The sequence below is a fragment of the Neophocaena asiaeorientalis genome, unplaced genomic scaffold, assembly GCF_003031525.2.
Source record: "Neophocaena asiaeorientalis asiaeorientalis breed wild unplaced genomic scaffold, Neophocaena_asiaeorientalis_V1.1 scaffold236, whole genome shotgun sequence".
NCBI classification, from domain to species: Eukaryota; Metazoa; Chordata; class Mammalia; order Artiodactyla; family Phocoenidae; genus Neophocaena; species Neophocaena asiaeorientalis.
Window position 1 is genome coordinate 124,288 of NW_020173418.1, and position 22,274 is coordinate 146,561.

Here is a 22,274-nt window from a genome sequence, read left to right on the forward strand (position 1 = left end):
TGACCTGGAAGACAGAATGGATACAGGATAGTATCCACAGTACAGGATAAAGAAAAAAGAATGAAAAGAAATGAAGACTGTATAAGAGACCTTTGGGACAACATTAAATGCACCAACATTCTCATCCCAGAAAGAGAAGAGAAAGAGAAAGGACCTGAGAAAATATTTGAAGAGATAATAGCTGAAAACTTCCTGAACATGGGAAAGGAAATGGTCACCCAAATCCAGGAAGCACAGAGAGTCCCAGGCAAAGAACCCAGGAAGGAACACATTGTGAAAAATAGTAATCAAATTGACAAAAATTAAAGGCAAAGAGAAAATATTAAAAGCAACAAATAACATACAAGGGAACTCCATAGGTTATCAGCTGACTTCTCAGCAGAAACTCTGCAGGCCAGAAGGGAGTGGCATGATATATTTAAAGTGATGAAAGGGAAGAACCTACAACCAAGAATTGTCTCCCCAGCAAGGCTGCCATTCAGATTCCATGGGGAAATCAAAAGCTTTACAGACAAGCAAAAGCTAAGAGAATTCAGCATCACAAAACCAGCATTGCAACAAATGCTAAAGGAATTTCTATGGGTGGAAAAGAAAAGGTCACAATTAGAAACAAGAAAATTACAAATGGAGCAGCACTGTCAGCCTCTTTGAGGCTTGAATTGGAGGAGGAGGCTGCAAAGGGATATTCTCAGTTGAGATGCTCTCTGGCTCGAGGAGAATTTCTTTGGGGTTGATTTGAATAATATAGATACCTCTGACAGTTTTAGCAATGTTTTGGAGACTGGTAGAAAATTTTACCCTTGGCCTGGGCAGTAGATCCAAACACCTGAGCCCTAGTTTTACAGAGATGTGGAAACTAAAGCCCAGAAAAGAGAAATTACCCAAATTCACACTCAGTGTACAGCCTACACAAGAGCCCAGTTCTCCAGATACTCATCTCAGTATTTGACTACATGGAGATGGCCCTCCTGAAGATAAAGATCAGAAAAGAGGAAATCCAGAATTTAATGAGCTAAGATGAAGAAACTGTCATGCTAACTGGCACCATATAATACAAAGAGAACCTGCTTCATCAGGCCCTATTTGGAGTCTACTTACAGAGTTTAAGAGAGGTACTGGGTCTGAGTCAATAAAGTTTGAAAGCCACCAGTGGAAAAGACAATAAGCAAAGAGGTCAGCCTATGAAATGGAACAAAATTTGCTCAGACTTGGGCATTTAACCATTCATATTTCTCCCCAGTCCACCCCCAGCCATTTTCTCATAGAGACACTTAGCAAGGAAAAAGTTAAAAGCACAACTTTTAAAACTTGTAGGTTTTGGCACATCCAAAGGACTATCTTTGGAGTGTGGAGTTCCAGAGTTTGGAGCTGTATGGGTGACAGGTTCTTGGTGCTCCAGCCTCGTATCAGGCCAGAGCCTCTGAGGTGGGAGAGCCTAGTTCAGGACACTGGACCATCAGAGACCTCTTGGCCCCACGTAATATCAATTGGTGAGAGCTCTCCCAGAGATCTGTGTCTCAACAGTAAGAGCAAGCTCCACCCAATGGCTACCAAACAATGGTGCTGGGTGCCCCATGCGAAACAACTAATGGACAGGAACAGAACCCGACCCATTAGCAGAGAGGCTGCCTAAAATCATATGAAGTTCACAGACACCCCAAAGCACACCACTGGATGTGGCCCTGCCCACCAGAAAGACAAGACCCAGACCCACCCACCAGAACACAGGCACCAGTCCCCTCCACCAGGAAGCCTACACGACCCACTGAACCAACACCACCCACAGGGGGCAGACACCAAAAGCAACAGGAACTACGAACTTACAGCCAGCAAAAAGTAGACCCCAAAACAGTAAGTTAAACAAAATGAGAAGAAAGAGAAATATGCAGCAGATGAAGGAGCACGGTAAAAACCCACCAGACCAAATAAATGAAGAGGAAATAGAGAGTCTCTTAAAAGAATTCAGAGTAATGATAGTACAGATGATACAAAACCTTGGAAATAAAATGGAGAAAATAAAAGAAATGTTTAACAAGGACCTAGAAGAACTAAAGACCAAACAAACAATGGTGAACAACACAATAACTGAAATTAAAAATTCTCAAGAAGGAATCAATAGCAGAATAACTGAGGCAGAAGAATGGATAAGTGGCCTGGAATATAAAATAGTGGAAATAACTACCACAGAGCAGTATAAAGAAAAAAGAAGGAAAATAATTGAGAACAGTCTCAGAGACTTTGGGGACAACATTAAACACACCAACATTCTAATTATATGGGTCACAGAAAAAGAAGAGAAAAAGAAAGGGACTGAGAAAACATTTGAAGAGATTATAGTTGAAAACTTCCCTAACATGCAAAAGGAAATAGTCAATCAAGTCCAGGAAGCACAGAGAGTCCCATACAGGACAAATCCAAGGAGAAACATGTCAAGACACATATTAATCAAACTATCAAAACTTAAATATAAAAAAAATATTAAAAGCAGCAAGGGAAAAACAACAAATAACATACAAGGGAATCCCCATAAGGTTAACAGCTGATCTTTCAGCAGAAGCTCTGCAAGACAGAAGGGAGTGGCAGGACATATTTAAAGTGATGAAAGAGAAAAATCTACAATGAAGATTACTCTAACCAGCAAGATTCTCATTCAGATTTGATGGAGAAATTGAAAACTTTACAGACAAGCAAAAGTTAAGAGAATTCAGCACCACCAAACCAGCTTTAAAACAAATGCTAAAGGAATTGCTCTAGGCAGGAAACACAAGAGAAGGAAAAGACATACAAAAACAAACCCAAAACAATTAAGAAAATGGTAATAGGAACATACATATTAATAATTAAATAATTTAATTTATTAACTTAAGTAATTAAATGTAAATGGATGAAATGTTCCATCCAAAAGACGTAAACAGGTTGAATGGATAAAAAAACAAGACCCATATATATGCTGTCTACAAGAGACTCAATTCAGACCTAGGAACACATACAGACTGAAAGTGAAGGGATGGAAAAATATATTCCATGCCAATGGAAATCAAAAGAAAGCTGGAGGAGCAATTCTCATATCAGACAAAATACATTTTAAAATAAAGACTATTACAAGAGACAAAGTAGGACACTACATAATGATCAAAGGATCAATCCAAGAAGAAGATATAATAATGGTAGATATTTACACAATCAACATAGGAGCACCTCAATACATAAGGCAAATGTTAACAGTCATAAAAGGGGAAATTGACAGTAACACAATAATAGTAGGGGACTTTAACACCCCACTTTCACCAATGGACCGATCACTCAAAATGAAAATAAATAAGGAAACACAAGCTTTAAATGACACATTAAAAAATAGGGACTTAATTAATATTTATAGGACATTCCATCCAAAAACAACAGAATACACTTTCTTCTCAAGTGCTCAAGGAACATTCTCCAGGATAGATCATATCTTGGGTCACAAATCAAGCCTTGGTAAATGTAAGAAAATTGAACTCGTATCACGTATCTTTTCTGACCACAACGCTATGAGACTAGATATCAATTACAGGAAACAACTTGCAAAAAATCCAAACACATGGAGGCTAAACAATACACTACTTAATAACCAAGAGATCACTGAAGAAATCAAACAGGAAATCAAATAATACCTAGAAACAAATGAAAATGATGACCCCAAAGCTATGGTATGCAGCAAAAGCAGTTCTAAGAGAGAAGTTTATAGCAATAAAATCATACCTCAAGAGAAAAGAAACATCTCAAATAAACAACCGAACCTTACACCTAAAGCAATTAGAGAAAGAAGAACAGAGAAACCCCAACGTTAGCAGAAGGAAAGAATTCATAAAGATCAGATCAGAAATAAATGAAAAAGAAATGAAGGAAACGATAGCAAAGATCAGTAAAGCTAAAAGCTGGTTCTTTAAGATAAACAAAATTGATAAACCATTAGCCAGACTCATCAAGAAAAATGGGAGAAGACTCAAATCAATGGAATTAGAAATGAATTAGGAGAGGTAATAACTGACATGTAGAAATACAAAGGATCGTGAGAGATTACTACAAGCAACTCTATGCCAATAAAATGGACAACCTGGAAGAAATGGACAAATTCTTAGAAAAGCACAACCTTGCAAGATTGAACCAGGAAGAAATAGAAAATATGAACAGACCAATCACAAGAACTGAAATTGAAACTGTAATTAAAAATCTTCCAACAAACAAAAGCCCAGGACCAGAAGGATTCACAGGTGAATTCTATCAAACATTTAGAGAAGAGCTAACACCAATTCTTCTCACACTCTTCCAAAATATAGCAGAGAGAGGAACACTCCCAAATACATTCTATGAGGCCACCATCACCTTGATACCGAAACCAGACAAATATATCACAAAAAAAGAAAACTACAGACCAATATCACTGATGAACATAGATGCAAAAATCCTCCACAAAATACTAGCAAACAGAAACCAACAACACATTAAAAGGAGCATACACCATGATCAAGTGGGGTTTATCCCAGGAATGCAAGGATTGTTCAATATACACAAATCAATCAATGTGATCTACCATACTAACAAATTGAAGGATAAAAACCATATGATTATCTCAATAGATGCAGAAAAATCTTTTAACAAAATTCAACACCTATTTATGATAAAAAAATCTCCAGAAAGTAAGCATAGAGGGAACCTACCTCAAATAATAATGGCCATATATGACAAACCCAAAGTTAATATTGTTCTCAGTGGTGAAAAACTGAAACATTTCTTCTAAGATCATGAACAAGACAAGGTTGCCCACTCTCACCACTATTAATCAGCATAGTTTTGGAAGTTTTAGCCACAGCAATCAGAGAAGAAAAAGAAATAAAAGGAATCCAGATCGGAAAAGAAGAAGTAAAACTGCCACTGCTTGGAGATGAAATGATACTATACATAGAAAATCCTGAAGATGCTACCAGAAAACTATTAGAGCTAATCAATGAATTTAGTAGAGTAGCAGGATACAGAATTAATGCACAGAGATCTCTTGCATGCCTATACACTAATGATGAAAAATCTTAAAGAGAAATTAAGGAAACACTCCCATTTACCACTGCAACATAAAGAATAAAATACCTTGGAATAAACTTTCCTTGGAAACAAAAGGCCTGTATGCAGAAAACTATGAGACATTAATGAAAGAAATTAAAGATGATATAAATAGATGGAAAGATATAGCATGTTCTTAGATTGGAAGAATCAACATTGTGACAATGACTATACTACCCAAAGCAATCTACAAATTCAATGCAATCCCTATCAAACTACCAATGGCCTTTTTCATAGAACTAGAACAAAAATTTTACAATTTATATGGAAACACAAAAGACCCCAAATAGCCAAAGCAATCTTAGAAAGAAAAACGGACCTGGAGGAATCAGGCTCCCTGACTTCACGCTACACTACAAAGCTAGGGTCTTCAAAACTGTATGGTACTGTCACAAAGCAACAGGAGTATAGATCAATGGAACAGGATAGAAAGCCCAGAGATAAACCAACACATCTATGGTCACCTTATCTTTGATAAAGGAGGAAAGAATATACAATGCAAAAAGACAGCCTCTCCAATAAGTGGTACTGGGCAAACTGGAAAGCTACATGTAAAAGAATGAAATTAGAACACTCCCTATAGCGTATACAAAACTAAACTCAAAAAGGATTAAAGACCTAAATGTAAGGCCAGACACTATAAAACTCTTAGAGGAAAACATAGGAAGAACACTCTACGACATAAATTACAGTAAGATCCTTTTTGACCCACCTCCTAGAGGAATGGAAATAAAAACAAAAATAAACAAATGAGACCTAATGAAACTTAAAAGCTTTTGCACAGCAAAGGAAAACATAAGCAAGATGAAAAGACAACCCTCAGAATCGTAAAAAATATTTGCAAACAAAGCAACTGACAAAGGATTAATTTCCAAAATATACAAGCAGCTCATGCAGGTCAATATCAAAAAAACAAACAACCCAATCCAAAAATGGGCAGAAGACCTAAATAGGCATTCCTCCAAAGAAGATACAGAGATTGGCAACAAACACACGAAAAGATGCTGAACATCACTAATCATTAGAGAAATGCAAATCAAAACTGCAATGAGGTATCGCCTTACTCCAGTCATAATAACCATCATCAAAATACTTAGAAACAATAAATGCTGGAGAGAGTGTGGAGAAAAGGGAACCCTCCTACACTGTTGGTGGGAATATAAATTGATACAGCTACTATGGAGAACAGTATGGAGGTTCCTTAAAAATCTAAACTTAGGCCTACCATATAACCCAGCAATCCCATGGCATATACCCTGAGAAAACCATACTTCAAAAAAGAGACATTGGGGCTTCCCTGGTGGCACAGTGGTTGAGAGTCTTTCTGCCGATGTAGGGGACACGGGTTCGTTCCCCGGTCCGGGCAGATCCCACATGATGCAGAGCTGCTGGGCCCATGAGCCATGGCCACTGAGCCTGCATGTCCGGAACCTGCTCTGCAACGGGAGAGGCCACAACAGTGAGAGGCCCATGTACCGCAAAAAAAAAAGAGAGACATGTACCACAATGTTCAGCACTATTTACAATGCCCAGGACATGGAAGCAACCTAAGCACCCACTGACAGATAAATGGATAAAGAAGATGTGGCACATATATACAATGGAATATTACTCAGCCATAAAAAGAAACAAAATTGAGTTATTTGTAGTGAGGTGGATGGATCTAGAGTCTGTCATACAGAGTGAAGTAAGTCAGAAAGAGAAAAACAAATACCTTGCTAACACATATATATGGAATCTAAGAAAAAAAAAAAAAGGTCATGAAGAACATAGGGGTAAGACAGGAATAAAGACACAGACCTACTAGAGCATGGACTTGAGGATATGGGGAGGGGGAAGGGTAAGCTGTGACAAAGTGAGAGAGTGGCATGGACATATATACAATAACAAACGTAAAATAGATAGCTAATGGGAAGCAGCCGCATAGCACAGGGATATCAGCTAGGTGGTTTGTGACTACGTAGAAGGGTGGGATAGGGAGGATGGGAGGGAGGGAGATGCAAGAAGGAAAAGATATGGGAACATATGTATATGTATAACTGATTCACTTTGTTATAAAGCAGAAACTAACACACCATTGTAAAGTAATTATACTCCAATAAAGATGTTACAATAAATAAATAAATAAAAAGAAACGAAAGTGAGTTATTTGTAGTGAGGCAGATGGACCTAGAGTCTGTCATACAGAGTGAAGTAAGTCAGAAAGAGAAAAACAAATACCATATGCTAACACATATATATGGAATCTTAAAAATAAATGGTTCTGATGAACCTAGTGGCAGGACAAGAATAAAGACACAGATGTAGAGAATCGACTTGAGAACACAGTGAGGGGGAAGGGTAAGGTGGGGCAAAGTGAGAGAGTAGCATTGACATATATACACTACCAAATGCAAAATAGATAGCTAGTGGGAAGCAGCTACATAACACAGGGAGATCAGCTTGGAGCTTTGTGACAACCTAGAGGGTGGGATAGGGAGGGTGGGAGGGAGATTCAAGAGGGAAAGGATATAGGGATATATGTATACATATTACTGATTCACTTTGCTATACAGAAGAAACTAACACAACATTGTAAAGCAACTATACTCCAATAAAAATGTTAAAAAAAACCTCAATGGGTAAACAAAGAGATAAAAGAGGAAATCAGAAAATACCTTGAGCCAAATGAAAACACAATTTTCCAAAATTTATGAGACTCAGCAAAAAGAGTTCTAAGAAGGAAGATTATAGCAAAACAGGCATACTTCAAAAAATAAGAAAAATATCAAATAAACAATCTAATCTACCATCTAAAGAAATTAGAAAAAGAGCAAACACAGCCCAAAGTCAGCAGAAGGAAGGAAATAACAAATATCAGAGAGGAACTAAATAAAATAGGGAGAAAAAAAAAAAAGAAAGAAAAAAAATCCAATAATGAAACCAAGAGTTGTTTTTTTGAAAAGATAAACAAAATTGATAAATTTTTAGTAGGCTCATTAAGAAAAAAACAAAGATAAATAACCAAAATGAGAAATAAAAGAGGAGAAATTACAACCAATATCATAGAAATACAAAAAATCATGGGAATACTAGAACAACAAATTGCCAACAGATAATCCGAATGGACTGATCACTAGTAGTGAAATTGAATCTGTAATGAAAACCCTCCCAACAAACAAAAGTCCACGACTGCATGGCTTCACCAGGGAATTCTACCAAACATATAAAGAACAGTTAACACTTATCCTTCTCAAACTATTTTTAAAAATTGAAGAGGAGAAAACACTCCCAAATTCATTCTGTAAGGACACCATTACCTTGATACCAAAACCAGACAGAAGACTACAAGAGAGGAAATTACAGGTCAATATCCTTGATGAATATAGGTGCAAAAATTCTTAACAAAGTATAAGCAAACCAAATTAAATATATAAAAGAATTATACACCATGATCAAGTGAGATTTATTCAGGAATGCAATGATGGTTCAATATCCCCATTTATCAATGTGATATACCACATTAACAAAAGGAAGGGTAAAAATCACATGATCACCTCAATAGACATAGTAAAAGCACTTGACAAAATTCAACACTCATCCATGAAAAAACTCCAACAAAATTGGTATAGAGGGAACATATCTCAATATAATAAAGGCCATTTATGACAAACCCAGAGCTAACATTATACTTAATAGTTAAAAACTGAAAACTTTTGCTCTAAAATCAGGAACAGGACAAGAAAGCCCAGTTTCACCATTTCTATTTTACACAGTATTGGAAGTCCTAGCCACAACAATAAGACAAGGAAAAGAAATACAAAAGGCATCCAAATTGGAAGGGAAGGAATAAAACTGTCACTATTTGCAGATGACATGATACTATGTATAGAAAACCTTAAAGTCTCCACCAAAAAAGTATTAGAACTAGTGAATGAATTCAGTAAAGCTACAAGATACTAGATAAATATACAAAAATCGATTGCTTTTCTATAAACTACTAATGAAGTATCAGAAAGAGAAAGGAAGAAATAAATCCCATTTACAATCACATTATAAAGAATAAAATACCTAGGAATAAACTTAACCATGGAGGTGAAAGACCTATACTTTGAAAACTGTAAGACAATGATGAAGAAAACTGAAGGTGATACAAATAAATAGGTAGATATCTCGTGCTTAGGATTGGAAGAATTAATATTGTTAAAATGTCCATACTACCCAAAGCAATCTACAGACTTAATTTAATCCCTATCAAATTACCCAAAACATTTTTCACAGAACTAGAACAAGTTATCCTAAAATATGTATGAATTTTACTCTGAATAACCAAAGTAATCTTGAGAAAAACAAACAGACTAATGAACAAGCAAAAACCTGGAAGTATCACTCTCCTGGACTTCGGAGTATAATTCAAAGCTACAGTAATCAAAACAGGATGGTACTGGCACAAAAACAGACACATAGATAAATGGAATAGAATAAAGAGCCCAGAAGTAAACCCATGCACCTATGTCAATTAATCTACAACAAAGGAGACAAGGATATATGACGGAGAAAAGACAGTCTCTTCAATAAGTGGTGCTGGGAAAACTGGACAGCTCCATGTAAAAGAATGAAATTTGAACACTTTCTTACACCATATATACAAATAAACTCAAAATGGGTTAAAGACCTAAGTGTAAAATGACACCATAAAATTCCTAGAAGAAAACATACACTCTTTGACATGTCTTAGTAATATATTTTTGGATCTGTCTCCTCAGGCAAGGGAAACAAAAGTTAGAATAAACAAGTGGGACCTAATTAAACTTAAAAGCTTTTGCACAACTATGGAAACACTCAAAAAAAAAAAAAACAAACAAAAGACAACCTGCAGAATGGGAGAAGATATTTGCAAATGATATGTCTGATAAGGGGTTAATATCCAAAATATATAAACAGCTCATACAACTCAATAGCAAAAACCAAACAATGGCCAAAAGGCACATGAAAAGAGGTTCAACATCACTAATTATTAGAGAAATGCAAAGCAAAACTAAAATGTCATATCATCTCACACATGTCAGAATGGCTACCATGAAAAAGTCTACAAGTAGCAAATACTGGTGGGGATGTGGATAAAAGGGAACTTTAGTTCACTGTTGGTGGGAATGTAAATTGGTACATCCACAATGGAAAACAGTATGGAGGTTCCTAAAATAATTAAAAATAGAACTACCATATGGTCTTAGCAATTCCACTCATAGGTATATATCTGAAGAAAATGAAAATACTAATTTGAAAAGACACATGCACCCCAATGTAAGTACCCCCAATACAGCAGTACTTACACTAGCCAAAATATGGAAGCAATCTGAGTGTACATTGACAGATGAATGGATAAAGAAGATGTGGTATATAATATATGCACAATGGAATATTACTTAGCCACATGTAAAACAATATGATTGACCTGGAGGGTATTATGCTTTTAAAGTTATTATGCTTTTGAAGTAAGTCAAAGATAAATATTACATGTTTTCAGTTATATGTGGAATCTAAAAAAATGAAACTAATGAATATAACAAAACAGAAACAGTGTCATAGATAAAGATAACAAACTAGTGGTTACCACTGAGGAGAGGGCTGGGGGGTGGGGCAAAGCAGGGGAAATGGCTTAAGAAGTGCAAACTACTAGGTATAAAATAAATAAAATGCAGAGATGTGTTGTAGAGCACAGGAAATATAACCAATATTTTATAACTTTAAATGGAGTATAATTATAAAAATATCAAATCACTATGCTTTACACCTGAAACTAATCTAACATTGTAAATCAACTATACTGAAAGTTTTAGAAAAGGTAGGGGTGCTGTCCTGTCACAGCACTTTTCAAGCCTGTAGAGACAGGTTACTGTTACTGTGTGGGGCTGTGGTTACTGTCATGGATTCTAATGCCTGCTAGCTGGGCCCAGTCCTGGCACTGACCCTGCCTGCAGGTCACTTTGCCTCTCAGTGATGTTGGTTCCTCGTTTGTGAAGGGGTTCTGCACAGTCTATCCCCCCAGGTGGCTGTGAAGCCTCAGGGTGCTTGCTCCTTTCCAGGTGCCCACAGCCTTCCCAGCACCCTGCCACTTCTCATAGCACTCTCCTCCTCTCCAAACCTACCCAGCTCAAGGTGGCAGCAGACTGGTTACAGCCACAGGTTGAACACAATCTATCTTCTGCACTTCCTTGGAAACAGATTGGGGTTGGGGCAGGAAGGGTAATGGTTGGAGTTCTGATTGACCAGGAGCAGAACACAGAAGGGCAAGCCAGCAGCAGACCTGGGCTTGAGTGCTGGCCCTGCATTCCGTGTATAAGGCTTGGTTATCCTTGGATTCAGTTTCCTCACCTGCAAACTGGGGATGCTGATAGTTGTGAAGATCACACCATCAGATGCAGCCTAGATGGTGAGCAAATCCCCTGGACCCCAGCTTCGCCAAAATCCCTTTCATCTCCCAGTGTTCCGTGAAAAGAGTTTTCTCGCAACCCCAGTGGGAGGTTGACTTTGTCCTCAGACCCACCTGCCTGGTGTGTCCTGCATCCTGCCCCTTGTCACTCTTAGCATCTGCAATGTCTCTACTTCCCCACACTTGGTGCCACCTTTGAGCTCAGTCATCATGCATCCCCGCCTCCCTCCCTATTCTGTTCACTTCCTCCAACTTCTCTTCAAATTTTCCAAACTTTTCCTCTATGTCTCTAGACATATTTGAGACAGTCACATTACCTTTTTTCCAGCTTTTTATTGTGGTGATATATACATAACATCTCAACAGGAGGCCAAGTTAGAAAAGGAATTATCTCAACAGTCTGTGGATGTGGCTTTGCCTAATGGAGTGAAACCTAGTGCAATCCACAACAAGGTTCTTGAGAAGTTTATGTCAGTAGAAACACTGCCATCTTGTACTGAAAGGGACAGAGACAGTACAAAATGAAAGTTGGACCCTCAGATTTCTACTAGCAGGAAGTAACCTGATAGAACTCTTCCAGTGCAAACATGTGCTACTTTCTGTAAAAAGGGACATGATAAGTGTCCACAATTATTATTTTCTTCATAATTTTTACAGTAAGTCTCTATTATTTCAAGTGAATTTATAATAAAGTTTTTAAGCTTTAAAGAACTTGGTGGTCCCAAGACAAGTAGATCTCTGCACCTGCTCTCCAGATTCTTTTTTTTTTTTTTTTGCGGTACGCGGGCCTCTCACTGTTGTGGCCTCTCCCGTTGCAGAGCACAGCCTCCAGATGCAGAGGCTCAGTGGCCATGGCTCACAGGCCCAGACGCTCCACAGCATGTGGGATCTTCCCGGACCGGGGTACGAACCCGTGTCCCCTGCATCGGCAGGCAGACTCTCAACCACTGTGCCACCAGGGAAACCCCAACTCCCTAGATTCTTAATGTTTATATAGAGGTCTTAACTGGGTTCAGTCATGTAAACTGTCCAGATGGTCTCACCAACACCTTCCTCTCTCAGGGCTGCATCCTTGGAGCAGCACCCACTGTGGGCAAAACCTACATTCCAAGGGCGGGGGGAGGGGTGAGGAGCCTCCAATTGCCCAGGTCCGGCTCCAGGGTCAACCTGCAATTACCTCCTCTTGATGACCTCCTCCAACAGATGAAACTTTGAATTTTAAGTTTAACGGGATGAGATTCTTGGGGACCTTGAGGCATAGTGAATGATTTAGCATTTGAGAAGGACATGAGCCATTAGAGGTCAGTGGCTGGACCCCCTAATGACCCATACTCTTGTATAATTCCCTCCTGCTGTGTGTGGGAAAGACCTGTGAGTATCCACCCCATGATTATGTCATGTTGTACAGTACAACATGTGAGTCTGAGAAAGGGATGTTACCCTTAGTGGTCCTGACCTGATCACATGGGGAGTGGGGGCAGAGGAACAGATGAGTGCAAAGTGCACTGGATCTTGAAAGCAAGTGGGACACATTTGGTGACACTTATACAAGCACCTGACCTCTGAGCATTAGTATTTATTCCTCGGCATAGTGCCATAGCTGCCCTGATGTCTCCCCGCAAACTGGGGTCCCGGGACGCAGGGATCCTATGTGCCCTATGCTTCCCACATCAGCCTGGGGGCTCCCAGCGATTACTGCCTTCTACGGACCATGGCTGCGAGAGCTCCGGACACACGTGGCACGCTGCTTCTCCAATGGCACGCGCGTGTGTGTGAGCGAGCGGCAGGTGGTCAGGTCCAGGTCAGGGGTGTGGCCCACAAAAGGAGGCGGTTTCCCAGCATCCCCCAGGGCCCGCGCGAGCCGCTGTCCGTTCAGTCAGGTCGCAGATGAAGGACTGGCTACATGGAGATCAAGGGGGGCTCAGGTCCAGGCTGGCGGGGAGCCTGCACCCTGGCTGTCATCCTGCTGTACCTACACTCACTCCTGCTGCACACTAAGGTGGCTGGGACCACCACAGCGGGACCGCCACAGCCAGGCACAGCTGGACCGCCACAGCGCGCCAAAGAGGGTGAGTGGGCAGGCGGGCAAGAGGGTCAAGGTCGCTTTCTCCTCATATGTCCCTCCCCTCCCTATACTGCCCCCCCCCCCGCGCCGACGGTAGACAGGTAGGACCTCTACCTGCCCAGCGGGTTCAGGAGTCCCTGGGTCCCTGGGGGGCATGGGAGGTGGGGGAAGGGAGGGCCATCTTCCCCGCCGCCTCTTCCCGCTAGATCTCAAGCGTCCTCAGTCCAAGGACTGGAGTCCTGACCTGGATGGTCCCTGTCGGCCCCCGCACCCTCTTCATTTGGGGAATGAGGGAGTACTGCTTTCAGAGGGGAATTGTCAAGCAGAGTATGTTCCACTTGGCCTCAGTCCCTCTAGAATATTGGGCTGGAGAAGAAGGACGTAGCCACTTCATCTCAGTGGCATCACTCTGGAAGGCCTCAGTTTCTGGGACTTCAAACAGCGATGTGCTAGTCACGTGAACTAGGTCTGGGAAAGTGTCTGGAGCAGTACCACCTCCCAGCCCGGACCTCTGCCCCCTGGCTGGTGTGCTGAGACCCTCTGCAGCTGCTTCCCTTCCCGCCCCCTCCAGAGCCGCAGGCTGCTTCCTTAGCGCTGCCATCGACAGCGAAGCCAGGTGGCCCTTTGTCATGTGGGCCATGTCATTTCACCCGGGGCCGTGGATTTCCCAGCTGTGAAGTGGGAGGATGGGCTGTGGTGGCCCTGGGCCCTATGGATTCTGACATTTAGAGGCACCGAGGTTGGCATCCATAACACTGATGCCTCATGGCTGTGACTGTCTCCACAGTGTGTGGGCGGCCTGCCGTAACTGGGAGGATCTTTGGTGGCCAGGACGCACCTGAGAAGCGGTGGCCATGGCAGGTCAGCCTGCTCTATAATGGTCAGTACGTCTGTGGAGCCGCCCTCATCAGTGCCTACTGGGTGGCCTCAGCTGCCCACTGTTTCCAACTGTACGTCTTCCCCACAGCCCGCTGCTGGGTAGGATGCGGAGGGAGCACAAACGGGCAGAACAGAAGGGGATGAAGGTTGTCCCAGCCTTTCTTTTCCCAGGCTTTGTTCAGGCTTTGCTGCCACCAGGTGTCTCTGTGTGTACTGTTGCCCCTGCCTTTGACTCAGCAGTTCCCTCTCCCTGGAAGGCCATCCTTGCTCCCCACTGGACTCCAGTCTCCTGACTGTCGGGTCACATATCCCAGGACAGGGGCTATCTGCCTCATCTCTCCCTCCAGGGATGCCTCCTCACACTTTGGTAAGCTGTGTGTACTTTACTTTTAAATAGCTAAATGGAAATTGACTCTAACTGTGATGATCAATACTGGAAGATAGACTTTAGTTCCATTGAAAGTGCTTCCAGTCTACTCTTTATCTTCCCTAAACTTAGGAATTAAATCTTGTTCCCACTCAAGGTGGGCTCCGGTTTCTACATCTTGCCCAGCTCTAGAGAGTCCACAAGATCTCAGCTTTACCTTCCTCTTGTGCAAATGGCGGTGGGTGTGTAGTGTCTCTGGCCACATGCTTCAGGCTTTGTGCTGGAACCATAGTCCCAGGGCCCCCACTTCCCAGGGCTGGGGGCATCCATCAGGCCCTGGTGTGGACAAGCATTTTGCTCCCTTCAAGCCAGGCTATCCACAGGCCATCTCCAGCACAACTGCTGGAGGCTTCCCTGGGTCCTGACCACTTGCACAGTCTGACATGTTTCTCTCTGGAGGCATCCTGGGACCCAGCTCTTCTTGTCACTTCTGTTGAAGCATGTGCCAAAGAGGAGCTGTGGTCACCACCGTCCCAACAGGCCAGAGCGAGGCATAAAGCAGATGGCCTCTGTACGGGGAGATGGGACACGGCAGTCAAGAGAGTGGGCTGCCCCTCAGGTACATCCTGGGCTTGCTCTGTGCCCAGAGTGGGTGGGGAGAGTGTCACCCTCCCAGTCCGGAGGATAGAGCCGCTGACATCAGCTGGATTTGAGATCCCACTTGGGTTCTATTCATTCATTCAGCACCCACAGGTGCCAGGCCCACTGTGAGGGACATGGAAATGCAGGACCCACCTTGAAGTTTCTTATCCTACCAGGAAAGTGAAACACAAGCCCAAATACTGTGATGCAGGATGGGAGGCCACAATGTGCAAGAGGGTAGACCCTGAGCCACTATTAGAGGAAGTGCTATGGGTCCCACTGGAGGAAGGGCTTGGAGCCGGAGGGGTCTTGTGGGAGGAGTCTGGGTAGGGAGACAGCCCAAGCAGGACATGTGGGTGGAAAGTTGCTCATGTTCCAGTAGCAAGGAGAAGTTTAGTTCCATGCACTCCTCCATTTGCTCCACAAAGGCTTGTTGAGTGCCTGTCAACAGGGGAGGACCCGCTTTTAGAGAAATCAGCGTGTGAAGACTGGACAGGAGGGGGATGCATCATTCTGGTCTGGGAAGTGGGGTCTTTGAGAATCACCCCAGGCCCAGAGAACTTCCAAGGGTTCTGGTCAGAGCTGGGAATAAGCCAAGTCTCTGCTCATCTAAACTGAAAGGGTACAGTTTGATGTACCCCCAACGTTTCTTTCCAGCATGAAGATGCTCTGCTCCTTTGATTCTGGTGCATGCTGGGAAAGCCATCAGATGCATGCTGGGAAAGCCATCAGAAACTTTCTAAGGGCAAATGTGCTGAGGCTATGGACAGCAATCAAGCCTACCTCAGTATTAGGAAGGGAGGAGAGAGAATGGTTTTGAATAATGGTGGGGTCTCACCGGGAGGAGGGGGTGGGAGGGAGGCAGCCAGGGCGAGGATGCTGGTCCAGCACCCAGAGGACATGGGTGATAACGCAGCTTCCCCACAACAGGTCCCATGATCCGTCTGCCTACAGAATCCTGCTAGGATACCATCGGCTAAGAACTCCTACCTCACACAGTAGGCAGGCATCAGTGTACCGAGTCATCGTCAACACGGACTTTAACAAGCACTACTACATGGGGAGTGACATCACCCTGTTGCAGCTGTATCGGCCCGTGGACTTTTCCGACTACATCCGCCCCGTCTGCCTCCCGGGACCTAACACACAGTTGCCCCCTCATACCTCCTGTTGGATAACTGGCTGGGGGATGGTCACCGAGGACCGTGAGTGGGGGCAGGGCAGGCGAGGAGAGCAAGGGCTGAGGAAGAAGGGGGAGAGCAGTGACCATTGTGGAGCCCTTCCAGACCTGAGAGCATGTCTGCTATCAGTTCAAGTTTCCTTCGGTCCATGGTTCAAAACAGTCTGAGTATCTCTAACTTTTGGAATCAGGTACCTGAGCCCTTTGACTCAGCCATTCAGGATTCCACCCTGACTCCCAGGCCCTGTTTGGGCCAGGCCCCTTCAGGACACCTCCTGAGCTTCCACTGCTATAGAAGGTACTTGGGGCAGCAGTAAGGAAATGAAGGTAGGCCTGCTCTCTGGCCTGGGAGGTGAAGATGGGGCATTTATGGCTTAAGAACATTTACACCTGTGAACCTCACTTTCCTCATCCCTTAACTCAAGTGAAACTTGTCCTTTCTGCCAGCTTGCTGGGCTTGCATACATTTAGACCGAGAGAGGAGAAATGTTGGGCAAAGATTTTTGCTCTAGGGTGAATGCTTTTGATTTAGAAAAATAATAACATTGAGTAAAAAAAAAAAAAGGAGAATGTCAATTTGACATGATTTGTAGGTCCTGATTTGGCAGAGTATCTCAGTGGAGGCATTTGGGGCAGGACTTTCTTTGCTATGCGAGCCAGCATCCCTGCTCCTGGCCACAGATGTCAGTCACAACGCCTTGTCATGAGAACAGCCAACTCTCCAACATTTCCAAAGACACTCTCCTGGCATGGACTGTCACTTGTTAAGAACCACTGGCAGAGCAAGGAGGATTCTCCAAGACAGGTTGGAGGGCAGGAGTTGGGGCATGAAGGGAAGTCACAGGCTGAAGCAGCCACCAGGACAGGAAGCATATGACAGCAAAGGGAGTCTCAGCCGGCAGCTGTCCTCCCCCCTCTGTATCCTCCCCTGACCACAGTTGCTGAGCCTGGGCCAGCCCAGCGACATGTGAGGCACACACGGCAAGCACTCCATAGGAGCGAGCTGGCCCCGTGACACTGTGCTGCTGTGGGAAGATGCCTCCGACCTGTGAGCAAGATCTAGAAATAGAACCCACGTGGGCAGTGCCCCAGACCAGATGCTGCTCAGAGGCAAGGCCATGCCTTGTTTGTCACGCCACCTAACCCTACTGGGCATTGTTAGCGACATCACTGCCATACTTTGGCCAAGCCAGGACTTCCAGCGTTCACCCACCCTGCCTCCGCTTCTGTCTCCACATAGCAGCCAGATTTGTTGTTTTTTAAATATAACCCTTCAGTGGTTTCCCAGTGTGCTCAGAATGAAATCCAAGCTCCACATCCTGGTGAGGATGCCCTGCTTGCTCTGGACCCTGCTATGATGTTGCCTCATCTTTTTCACCTGCCACCCCCCACCCCACTGCAGCCACGATGACCTCCTTCCTCGTCCTCTCCACCATGGGCCCCTCACATTTGCTCTCTCGTCTGCCCTGGCTGTCTTTCTGCCTCACCTTTGCACATCTCTGACGGCTTCCCCGGTCCTGACAGCTAGAACTGATGGCATCTCTATTAGCAGGAAGGTTAGGGAGGGAGCTGGTTTCTCTCCCAGGGTACACCCCACATCTGAACCCCTCTCCCCCCAACACACAGGGCTCCTGTCTTCTCCCTACACGCTGCAGGAGGGAGAGGTCGGTATCATGGACAGTCAGGTTTGTGCATCGTATTTCCAGGGGCCAGATCCCAACAACAATACCTATTCTCTACACGATGACATGCTGTGTGCCGGGGACCTCATGACAGGAAAGTCCATCTGCCGAGTAAGTGACGTGGGCTGCTTCTCCTCTCCTGCGGCATCTGTCACCTCTCCTCTGTGTCTTCTCTGAACCCTGCCCCAGCCCCTGACTTCCTCTTCCTGGGCCCACCCCATCCTGAAGCATCAGAGCTGAAGCACAGAAGCCCCCACAGGGTGCTGGTCTATCCCATCCAGTTTCTTTATAACTTTTAGAAGCTTTGTTGAAGAACAGCATACATAGAAAAGGGCAAACTTTACAAGTGTATTGTTGGATGTGTTTTTTTTGACCTCGACACATTCATGTAACAGGCATCCAAACGGTCTCATACCTCCTTCCTGTCACCGCAGAGTAACCTTAACCTGGCTGCTAAGGCCCTGTGGGTTCATGTCAGGACTTACATAAATGGAATCGCACACGACACACCCTCAGCTGGTCCCCTTCAGCCAGGTCTGTGAGGTCTGTCCATCTTGTGTGGAGTTTTGGTTGTGTGTCATATTGTTGTACAGCATTACCTGGTTATTGTTGTGTGAACATACTGTAATTTTCCTTTTCCATTCTAGTGTTGGTGGCATTTGGGTAGTTCCTGCTTGAGACCATTGCTGTGAACATCCTTGTGCATGTGTTTTAGTGTACATGGGTTCACAGCTTGTTTGGGTATAACCCTGGGACTAGAATTACTGTACCATGAAACGTGCCCATGTTCATCTCCCCTAGATACCGGAGAGCAGCCTTCCAACCTGCTCGGACCCATTTGCACTCCCACCAGCAATGGCTTCTCCGCGTGGCTGCCAGGACTTCACACTGTCCACCATTTTCATTTTAACCATTGCATGCATTTTTCGTTTGCATTTGAATAATGAAGGCAAGCACATTTTCATATGGGCATTGCCTTTTCTGTTGTGTCTATCCACGGTGTTTTTGCCCTTATTTCAAATTGAATTGTGGGCTGGGAGTCCAATACTGCGTGTGTGCACTGTGAATGCCTTCTCCCACTCTGTGCAGTGCTTCTATTTTACGGTGGGGAAACCGAGGCCCAGAAAGGGAAGTGGACAGCCCAAGGAAAGAAAGCATGATCATGGTCAACCTTGGGGGAACCATGTCCTCCTCTGGGGCTGTGGCCCCACGAGCTTCCTCACACAGCCTCCTCTCCCTCTCCTGCACCTTCTTTCTAGCACTTTCTGTCTCCTAGAAACATGCTGCCATCTGAAAACACACCACATGACCCTTCTCACCTCTGCCCACTGCCCTAACTCTCTGCCTGCCTTCCCAACAAGCCTGGCCCCAGGGTGTCTGCACTTGCCCTCTCTTGCTTCCTCACTTCTCTTTCTTGCCTAAGCTCACTCCATCAGACTTCTGCCCCTGCCGTTCCTCCAGACCCCTCTTATCAAGATAACCAAAGGCCTCGGTCTCACCGGGGCTGCTGGTGGGCACCCTCCCACCCCCACTCAGCAGTGCACCCTCCAGCATCTTTCATCAGACTCGGAGGGTGGCCCCTCCTGTGTTTCCTGCTCTCTTCCTCCTTCTCCTGACACCAGCACACCAAGGACCACCCCTCGGCACTCATCCTGCTTTTCTTGTCTTGCTCCGTTCTTTCCTTAGATGGAGAGGAAGGGCCATATGTGGCAAACCCTGTGCCTTACCGTTTCTTGCCTGTCTTTGTTACCCTTGCTGCCACAATCGTGTCCTGACAGGTCTCCCTGCAGCATTTCATGTCCTCCCACTGGCTGTGTTCCACCCAGCCCCAGAACCACCCTGCCATCCTTTTAGAATTCGATTCAGGTCACATCACTTCCCTGCTGAGTGTCCTTAAGTGCTCCCTTCAACCCCAGCCCCTGGCTGATGAGAGCTGGGTGCTGGCCTTGCTAGTCCCTGGCCTCAGCCATGCCAAGCACGTTGGCCACCTGTGCCTGCATCTTCCAGAGTCAGGCCTTGCTCATCCCTTCCCTTCTTTTCGTCAGAGAAGCCTTCTGAAGGCCCTCCTCTGGGCATCTCTGCTCCACATGTGGAGTCTGCAGATGTGTGGGATGCATTGTCTGTGTTGTGTTGCATGTCACCTCATCATCTCCCACACGCAGACAGTGCTCAGGCATGCTCATTCAACAGGAGGCTGGAGGGGTGCTGTGTTTCCTTGGTCCCCACCTTTTGCCCTGTGGGATGGAAGCGTTATGCCCCATGGTGGCAGGTGCCTTCCTGCCTTGGCATCCCACACTCAAAGTTCCTCACATTCTTCTGGGAGCCCCTTGGGATTCCCTGCAATTCCAGCCACCCCACCAGCCTGGACACGGGCGTCACTTCTTTTCCTCTGAGCACATCCAACAGCTTGGCATTTTCTAAAGACGCTTAATCAAGAAATCGAGGAAAAACTAGAGTCCTTAATGAGTCAAAAACGAAGTCCCAGGTAGGATGCAGTACTAGGCAGAGGATTTAGCTAGAGGTCTCCAGGCCTGCCTTGGCCATTCTGGAGGACACTGGGGGGCGCCTTCTCCCACATGGGGCTGGAAGGGCAGAGGCCTGGCATCCAGATCCTGGGGTCCCCCTGTGTATTCTTGTAGATGTGAAATGGGCTCCAAGGCCCCTTGAGACTTTGATCCAGGAGGTCTGCAGTGGGACCCTGTGTCTGGACCTTTCAAAGTGCCCGGGTGATTCTGATGAGAATAACTCACTCCCATCCCCACCTTGCCACAAGGGCTCCTCAAGTCCACTCTGGTGTCTTCACACTGTCTGAGCAATGCATGTTCTTCTCCATCTTGGTCCCCATGACTCATGCCCTCTCTTTCCTCAGGGAGATTCTGGGGGTCCCCTCGTCTGCCAGCTGAATAATACCTGGTTTCTGATTGGGCTGTCCAGCTGGAGTATGCCCTGCCAGGAGCCCATAAAACCCAGCGTCTTCACCAAGGTCTCCTACTTCACCCAATGGATCTCCAAGAAGCAGGCTGCCTCACCCAACCCTGATCCTTCCTCCATTCCTCCTGAGAGCAAACCTCCTTCTGTGCCCAACTTTACTTATCTGGGCAGTGTCCACAGCCCCAGGAGCTTCCTAACCCTGGTGACTTCACAGACCTTCCTCCTGCTGCTGAGTTTCCTCTGGACACGGTGGCTGTGACAGATGCATGGGGCCCTCCTGGCCCTCTCCCTGGAAGCCTGTCTGCATTAGTGCCAACGGGTTCTACTTGAATATGTTCAGCTCTGAGCCCTCCCGTCCATCTGAAGTCTGCTCCAGGCCTGATAAAATAAAAATAATGGAAGAAACTTCCTGCTCCTGTTTCTGACTCATCAGAGCCATCTCGCACCCCTACCCCAACTGTGCTTTGAGCTCCTCCCTGGATGGGGGTGGGGAAGGACAGGGACACTGAGAAGCTGGCTGGCCATCTGGAGCTGAACCCTCCTCGGTGAGTCTCCCAGAAAAGCTGGCATGGCTCAGGGCCAAAGCATCACTTCATGGAGGAAGTGGCATGCCCTAGAGCCTGCAGGGCAGTGGTGGCCAACATAATCGTCGTCCTAGCGATGGATGATTTGCCCTGAGCTGAGGATGGAGAAGGCTTTTTCAGGCCCACAGGCCACTGAGGCTCTGCTGGAAAGGCTTGATGTGAAGTAGAGAGCAAAGTGCCCTGGCCAGGAGGCTCATGTCGGCCATCCTCAGAGCTCTGTTCCAGGGCTCAGCTCCAAGCCTGTTCCCCGTGTACCCACAGCCCTGTCTTCTGCCAGTCTCCAGGGCACCCTCCCCTGCACCCCTGTGGGCTTGCCACATCCTGCAGTGGTTGAGGTTGGGCTGGCCTAGGACTTGCTGGCCCAGCACTGAGCCCATAAGTCGTGTCCTGAGCTGCCCCTGGCAAACATGTCTGGGTCACAGAATCTTAACTAGT

The 22,274-nt window shown here is 45.0% G+C and overlaps 1 protein-coding gene across 1 annotated transcript; it reads left to right on the forward strand.

Annotated features, from left to right (window-relative positions):
* The first annotated feature begins 13,220 nt into the window (after window positions 1-13,220).
* LOC112401199 (serine protease 40-like) lies at window positions 13,221-21,514 on the forward strand. The gene is given in 5 exon segments (XM_024747294.1): window positions 13,221-13,578; window positions 14,362-14,524; window positions 16,393-16,667; window positions 18,269-18,435; window positions 21,194-21,514. Coding segments are annotated over 5 exon segments (1,284 nt in total).
* Window positions 21,515-22,274: the final 760 nt, after the last annotated feature.